Source organism: Oncorhynchus mykiss, chromosome 21 (assembly GCF_013265735.2).
Source record: "Oncorhynchus mykiss isolate Arlee chromosome 21, USDA_OmykA_1.1, whole genome shotgun sequence".
Lineage (NCBI taxonomy): Eukaryota > Metazoa > Chordata > Actinopteri > Salmoniformes > Salmonidae > Oncorhynchus > Oncorhynchus mykiss.
This window is the reverse complement of record NC_048585.1, coordinates 37,930,069-37,938,195: the sequence shown is the minus strand read 5'-3', so window position 1 is coordinate 37,938,195 and position 8,127 is coordinate 37,930,069. Positions and strand designations below refer to the sequence as shown.

At 46.1% G+C, this 8,127-nt stretch overlaps 1 protein-coding gene and 1 long non-coding RNA gene across 5 annotated transcripts in view; one reads left to right on the top strand and one right to left on the bottom strand.

Annotated features, from left to right (window-relative positions):
* The window catches only part of LOC118942925, a 1,407-nt gene extending 646 nt beyond the window's left edge, over window positions 1-761 (top strand). The window contains exons 2-3 of the long non-coding RNA XR_005038589.1: window positions 198-416; window positions 578-761. This is a non-coding gene — a long non-coding RNA (uncharacterized LOC118942925). The remainder of the gene's footprint in view (window positions 1-197; window positions 417-577) is intronic.
* Window positions 1-8,127, bottom strand: part of nhsl2 (NHS-like 2) — a 152,163-nt gene that overhangs the window by 15,025 nt on the left and 129,011 nt on the right. For all 4 annotated transcript variants that reach the window (XM_036957749.1, XM_036957750.1, XM_036957751.1 and 1 more), the window contains 2 exons: window positions 2,029-2,177; window positions 1,460-1,679 (listed from right to left, as the gene is read on the bottom strand). In XM_036957749.1, the coding sequence (XP_036813644.1) occupies window positions 1,460-1,679; window positions 2,029-2,177 (369 nt within the window). The remainder of the gene's footprint in view (window positions 1-1,459; window positions 1,680-2,028; window positions 2,178-8,127) is intronic.

Below are 8,127 nucleotides of genomic sequence, written 5' to 3'. Positions count from 1 at the left end.
GGTTAGGTGTGTTGGTAAGGTTAGGTGTGTTGGTAAGCCTAGGTGTGTTGGTAAGGTTAGGTGTGTTGGTAAGGTTAGGTGTGTTCAGACTAGCTTGGTAAGGTTAGGTGTGTTGGTAAGGTTAGGTGTGTAGGTAAGGTTAGGTGTGTTGGTAAGGTTAGGTGTGTTGGTAAGCCTAGGTGTGTTGGTAAAGTTAGGTGTGTTGAGACTAGCTTGGTAAGCCTAGGTGTGTTGGTAAGGTTAGGTGTGTTGAGACTAGCTTGGTAAGCCTAGGTGTGTTGATAAGGTTAGGTGTGTTGAGACTAGCTTGGTAAGCCTAGGTGTGTTGGTAAGGTTAGGTGTGTTGGTAAGGTTAGGTGTGTTGGTAAGGTTAGGTGTGTTGGTAAGGTTAGGTGTGTTGAGACTAGCTTGGTAAGGTTAGGTGTGTTGGTAAGGTTAGGTGTGTTGAGACTAGCTTGGTAAGGTTAGGTGTGTTGGTAAGGTTAGGTGTGTTGAGACTAGCTTGGTAAGGTTAGGTGTGTTGGTAAGGTGTGTTGGTAAGCCTAGGTGTGTTGGTAAGGTTAGGTGTGTTGGTAAGCCTAGGTGTGTTGGTAAGGTTAGGTGTGTTGAGACTAGCTTGGTAAGCCTAGGTGTGTTGGTAAGGTTAGGTGTGTTGAGACTAGCTTGGTAAGCCTAGGTGTGACGGTAAGGTTAGGTGTGTTGGTAAGGTTAGGTGTGTTGGTAAGGTTGGGTGTGTTGGTAAGGTAAGGTGTGTTGGTAAGTTTAGGTGTGTTGGTAAGCCTAGGTGTGTTGGTAAGGTTAGGTGTGTTGGTAAGGTTAGGTGTGTTGGTAAGGTTAGGTGTGTTGAGACTAGCTTGGTAAGGTTAGGTGTGTTGGTAAGGTTAGGTGTGTTGAGACTAGCTTGGTAAGGTTAGGTGTGTTGGTAAGGTTAGGTGTGTTCAGACTAGCTTGGTAAGGTTAGGTGTGTTGGTAAGGTTAGGTGTGTTGAGACTAGCTTGGTAAGGTTAGGTGTGTTGAGACTAGCTTGGTAAGCCTAGGTGTGTTGGTAAGGTTAGGTGTGTTGAGACTAGCTTGGTAAGGTTAGGTGTGTTGGTAAGGTTAGGTGTGTTGGTAAGGTTAGGTGTGTTGAGACTAGCTTGGTAAGGTTAGGTGTGTTGGTAAGGTTAGGTGTGTTGGTAAGGTTAGGTGTGTTGGTAAGGTTAGGTGTGTTGAGACTAGCTTGGTAAGGTTAGGTGTGTTGAGACTAGCTTGGTAAGGTTAGGTGTGTTGTGTATTTTGTGATTTCCACTTAGATGCACTGTATCCATGTGTGCTTTCTTCTGCACCCTCTCTCTCTCTCTCTCATCATCTCACCATTGCCCCAAAGGTAGCTTAAATAAAAGTAGTTAAATAAAAGGAACATTTTAAATCAAATAAAATGAAAAACACAAGCACACACCCGCACACACACACTACCCACCTGTGATGTCGAGGGATAGCAGGTGAGCAGGGGTGCGTCGTCCCAGGTGCCAACGAGGTTTCTCGGCCACGGGGGGTCCCAGGGAGGTGCTGCTCCACCCCACTAGAGGGCGATCTGACCCACAGGGGGATGGGGAAGGAGAGGGGGACGGGTCTGTACCCCTACTGATACTTACTGAGGAGGTCTCATCCTCCTCACACACCTGCCCCTTAGACGCCGGCTGAAGAGGAGGAGGGAGGAGAGGGTATAGGTGATGGAGGAGGGGTGACAGGAAGGAAGGAGGTACACTTAGATTCCTAGACTGGAGAATATTTGTGTTGGGACTTTTCCGATTGACAACTCTAATTTTCTGTTTGAAATCAAGCTGTCAACTTCAAATCGTAGCAAGGGAAAAAATGTTTTTCCATTATCAAACAATATGCTAGCATATCCAGACACATAGTCCCCAGCACCTAAAAATCAGCTGTAGAACATTTGTGCAATAACTACAACTTGTACAAGAACGAAATACAGGTCAGTAAAGGTCAATTAAAGTACAAGTTAAACCAAATGAAGGCGTTAATATTTACCAGGAAGATGAATTCAGGTCTCTTGTTGTTGAGGGAGACAGGGGAGCGACTGAGGGTGGTGGACGTGTCGTCAGAACTCTGGGAGGAAGCTGTTGGGTGGCGGAACGTCTGGCCTGTTAGCTTGGTGTCATACAGCTGCTCTTCAAAGTCTGGTAGAAACGCATACACAAACGTGTGGTGTCAGACACACATCGTACCAGACACACAAACACACACACACACACACACACACACACACACACATACACACACAGACACACACACACACACACACACACACACACACACACACACACAGAGAGACAGGTACACACATGCACGCACACACACAGCAACAGATATGGGCACGCACATAAACACACACACATACAACACACAGAACCTCAGCCTTAGTCAAGTTGCAGAACATCCATCCCATTGGCTGCTTCTTGAAGTCTGTCCGGAGCAGAACACTAGTTAGCCACATGTTAAGTGGAGGCTTGGAGGAGTGGACACGAGAACAAAATGTGGAGCCCACCTCTTGCAATGATTCTTTAGCACTCACTGATTCACTACTCTCCCGTTTCCCTCTATTTTTCTCACACTTTCTTTGGGAATGTTGCGCTCCACCTGCTGTCTCTACTTCCTCCTGCCTGTCTTTCTTTCTTTCTTGTCCCTTGTTGCTTCCTCACCGTCTTCCCCTGCTTCTCTCTCTGTCCTCCTCTTTCCTCCCGTTTCTCTAGAAGCTGCAGGACTCCACCTCAGGCCATTGTAAACATACTGATTACCATTCCACAACCCACCTCCCCCCCTTAAAACTCACCAAACACAACCCCCTAGCCATTCATTTCCCCCAAAACACACTCCTCCACTCCACTAAACCTCCACTCACCCCAGCAGCCCCATATCCCCCCCCCCCCCCCACACACACACATGCAACCCCAAGCCCTGTCCCACCCCCAAACTCCTTCTGACAGGGGGGGGGGGGGTTGATTGAACTTGCACTCTGGGACATTATGGATGCCTTCCTCCTGGTGTAGGGTTGCCTAGCAACGCCAGTCGCCTGGAGATAATGGAATACCACTTCAAATCAACAACGGCCCCCAGCAAAACCCCCTTAACAGAAGAGGGAAGACAAGCCCACTGATTATAGTTAACCAACTTACTGGGAGCCTGTGGTTGCCAGGTCTGGTTCTGGTGTGGCTATAGCAACACAGATCTGGCAACTTGGCCATCTAACATCAAATGTAACATCCCCAGTTAACTTCGGACTATACCAGGTGAACTGATCATAACCTTACAGTGACTGTGGAATGAATGAGAGTATAAGTGAAAAAGGTATTTATGACTTTCTCGATTTGCGTCACTTCACTTGTTTTTTGCTGTATGTGCTGCAATGTCATGAAACCAAATCAAATGTTATTTGTCACATGCGCCGAATACACAGGTGTCGACCTGGCCATGAAATGCTTACTTACAAGCCCTTAACCAACAATGCAGTTTTAAGAAAAATAAGAGTTAAGAAAAAATATTTACTAGATAAAGTAAAAAATAAAAGATCAGCAATGAAATAATAATAAAGAGGCTATATACAGGGGGTACCGGTCAATCCTGGGTAGCCATTTGATTAGCTGTTCAGCAGTCATATGGCTTGGGGGGTAGAAGCTGTTCAGAAGCCTTTTGGACCTAGACTTGGCAGGTAGTTTGCCCCCGGTGATGCGTTATGCAGACTGCACTACCCTCTGGAGAGCCTTAAGGTTGTGGGCGGAGCAGTTGCCGTACCAGGCTGTGATACAGCCCGACAGGACGCTCTCAATTGTGCATCTGTAAAAGTTTGTGAGTGTTTTCGGTGACAAGCCAAATTTCTTCAGCCTCTTGAGGTTGAAGAGGCGCTGTTGCGCCTTGTTCACCACGCTGTCTGTGTGGGTGGACCATTTCAGTTTGTCCGTGATGTGTACACCGAGGAACTTAAAACATTCCACCTTCTCCACTACTGTCCCGTCGATGTGGATCGTTGTTGGTAATCAAGCCTACCACTGTAGTGTCGTCTGCAAACTTGATTGAGTTGGAGGTGTGCATAGCCACACAGTCATGAGTGAATGGGGAGTACAGGAGAGGGCTGAGAACGCACCCTTGTGGGGCCCCAGTGTCGAGGACCAGCGGGGTGGAGATGTTGTTTCCTACTCTCACCACCTGGGGGCTGCCCGTCAGAAAGTCCAGGACCCAGTTGCACAGGACGGGGTTGAGACCCTGGGTTTGGAGGGTACTATGGTGTTAAATGCTGAGCTGTAGTCGATGAACAGCATTCCTACATAGGTATTCCTCTTGTCCAGATGGGATAGGACAGTATGCAGTGTGATTGAGATTGCGCCGTTTGTGGGCCTATTGGGGCGGTAAGCAAATTGGAGTGGGTCTAGGGTATCAGATAGGGAGGAAGTGATATGATCCTTGACTAGTCTCTCAAAGCACTTCATGATGACAGAAGTGAGTGCTACGGGGCGATAGTTGTTTAGCTTAGTTACCTTAGCTTTCTTGGGAACAGGAACAATGGTGGCCCTCTTGAAGCATGTGGGCACAGCAAACTTGGATAGGGATTGTGTGCATGCTCTGACGACGCGGCTAGGTATACCATCTGGGAGCCTTGCGAGGGTTAACACATTTAAATGTTTTACTCACGTTGGCCATGGTGAAGGAGAGCCCACAGGTTTTGGTAGCGGACCATGACAGTGGCACTGTATTGTCCTCAAAGCGAGCAAAGAAGTTGTTTAATTTGTCTGGGAACAAGACGTCGGTGTCCTCGACAGGGCTGGTTTTCTTTTTGTGATCCGTGATTGACTGTAGACCCTGCCACATACGTCTCGTGTTTGAGCAGTTGAATTGCAACTCTACTTTGTCTCTATACTGACGCTTAGCTTGTTTGATTGACTTGTGGAGGGAATAGCTACACTGTTTGTATTCGGTCATGTTTCCGGTCGCCTTGCCATGCTTAAAAGCAGTGGTTTGCACTTTCAGTTTTGCGCGAATGCTGCCATCAATCCACCGTTTCTGGTTAGGGAAGGTTTTAATAGTCACCGTGGGTACAACATCACCGATACACTTGCTAATAAACTCGCTCACCGAGTCAGCGTCGGACCAGCGTTGAACAGACCTGAGCACGGACGTTTCCTGTTTTAGTCTCTGTCTATAGGCAGGGAGCAACAACATGGAGTCATGGTCAGATTTGCCGAAAGGAGGGCGGGGGAGGGCTTTGTATGTGTCGCGGAAGTTAGAGTAGCAATGATCCAGAATGCTGCCAGCTCGAGTCACGCCTTCCTCTGACACTGCCTGGTATATAGATCCTGGATGGCAGGGAGCTTGGCCCCAGTGATTTTCTGGGCTGTACACACTAAAGGTCGATCGATTATGATTTTTCAACGCCGATACCGATACCAATTATTGGAGGACCAAAAAAAGCCGATACCGATTAATCTGACGATTTTTTTAATTCATTTGTAATAATGACAATTACAACAATACTGAATGAACACTTATTTTAACTTAATATAATACATCAATAAAAATCAATTTAGCCTCAAATAAACATGTTCAATTTGGTTTAAATAATGCAAAAACAAAGAGTTGGAGAAGAAAGTAAAAGTGCAATATGTGCCATGTAAAAAAGCTACCATTTAAGTTCCTTGCTCAGAACATGAGAACATATGAAAGCTGGTGGTTCCTTTTAACATGAGACTTCAATATTCCAAGGTAAGAGGTTTTAGGTTGTAGTTAATATAGTATTTATAGGACTATTTCTCTCTATACCATTTGTATTTCATATACCTTTGACTATTGGATGTTCTTATAGGCACTTTAGTATTGCCAGTGTAACTGTATAGCTTCCGTCCCTCACCTCGCCCCTTCCTGGGCTCGAACCAGGAACACATCGACAACAGCCACCCTCGAAGCATCGTTACCCATCGCTCCACAAAATCCGTGGCCCTTGCAGAGAAAGGGGAACAACTACTCCAGGTCTCAGAGTGTGTGACGGTTTGAAACGCTATTAACTCGCACCCCGCTAACTAGCTAGCAGATTCACATCGGTTACACCAGCCTAATCTCGGGAGTTGATAAGCTTGAAGTCATAAACAGCTCAATGCTTGAAGCACAGTGAAGAGCTGCTGGCAAACGCACGAAAGTGCTGTTTGAATGAATGCTTACGAGCCTGCTGCCGCCTACCACCGCTCAGTCAGACTGCTCTATCAAATATCAAATCCTAGACTTAATAACACACAGAAAAACGAGTCTTAGGTCATTAATATGGTCGAAATACGGAACCGTTATGTATTTTAACGTATTTCACGGGTGGCATGCCTAAATCTAAATACTGCTGTTACATTGCACAACCTTCTATGTTATGCCATAATTACGTAAAATTCTGGCAAATTAGTTCACAACGCGCCAGGCGGCCCAAACTGTTGCATATACCTTGACCCCTCGTGCAATGAACGCAAGAGAAGTGACACAATTTCAACTGGTTAATATTGCCTGCTAACCTGGATTTCTTTTAGCTAAATATGCAGGTTTAAAAATATATACTTCTGTGTATTGATTTTAAGAAAGGCATTGGTGTTTATGGTTAGGTACATTCGTGCAACGATTGTGCTTTTTTTGCAAATTGCGCTTTTGGTAAATCATCCACCATTTGGCGAAGTTGGCTGTCTTTGTTAGGAAAAATAGTCACACAGTTCGCCACGAGCCAGGCGGCCCAAACTGCTGCATATACCCTGACTCTGTTGCAAGAGAAGTGACACAATTTACCTCGTTAAAATAAATTTATGTTAGCAGGCAATATTAACTAAATATGCAGGTTTAAAAATATATACTTGTGTATTGATTTTAAGAAAGGCATTGATGTTTATGGTTAGGTACACGTTGGAGCAACGACAGTCCTTTTTCGTGAATGCCCACCGCATCGATTATGTGCAACGCACGACACGCTAGATAAACTAGTAATATCATCAACCATGTGCAGTTGCACCACAGACTGTCCAGCAGTTGGCGGATGCTTTAGTCCAGGTCTGGGAGGAGATCCCTCAGGAGACCATCCGCCACCTCATCAGGAGCATGCCCAGGCATTGTAGGGAGGTCATACAGGCACGTGGAGGCCACACACACTACTGAGCCTCATTTTTACTTGTTTTAAGGACATTGCATCAAAGTTGGATCAGCCTGTAGTGTGGTTTTCCACTTTAATTTTGAGTGTGACTCCAAATCCAGACCTCCATGGGTTGATAAATTTGATTTCCATTGATCATTTTTGTGTGATTTTGTTGTCAGCACATTCAACTATATAAAGAAAAAAGTATTTAATAAGAATATTTCATTCATTCAGATCAGTGTATATTAAACAAACAGTCAAATCGGTGTTCAAAAATACCGATTTACGATTGTTATGAAAACTTGAAATCGGCCCTATTTAATCGGCAATTCTGATTAATTGGTCGACCTCTAGTACACACTACCCTCTGTAGCACCTTGCGATCGGAGGCTGAGCAGTTGCCATACCAGGCAGTGATGGAACCAGTGCTCTTGATGGTGCAGCTGTTGAGGATCTGAGGACCCATGCCAAAGCTTTTCAGTCTCCTGAGGGGGAATAGGCGTTGTCGTGGTGTGTCTTGGTGTGTTTGGACCATGATAGTTTGTTGGTGAAGTGGACACCAAGGAACTTGAAGCTCTCAACCTGCTTCACTACAGCCCCGTCAATGAGAAATGGAATGTGCTTGGGCGTTTCCTGTAGTCCACGATCATCTCCTTTGTTTTGATCACGTTGAGGGAGAGGTTGTTGTCCTGGTACCGCACTTCCAGGTCTCTGACCTCATCCCTATAGGCTGTCTCATCGTTGTCGGTGGTAGACCTGATCACCGAGGACACCGTTGTGTCATCTGCAAACTTAATGATGGCGGTGGAGTTGTGCTTGGCCACGCTGTCATGGGTGAACAGGGAGTACAGGGGGGGACTAAGCACACACCCCTGAGGGACCCCCATGTTGAGGATCAGTGTGGCAGATGTGTTGTTGCCTACTCTTAGCACCTGGGTGTGGCCCGTCAGGATGTCCAGGATACAATTGCAGAGGGAGGTGTT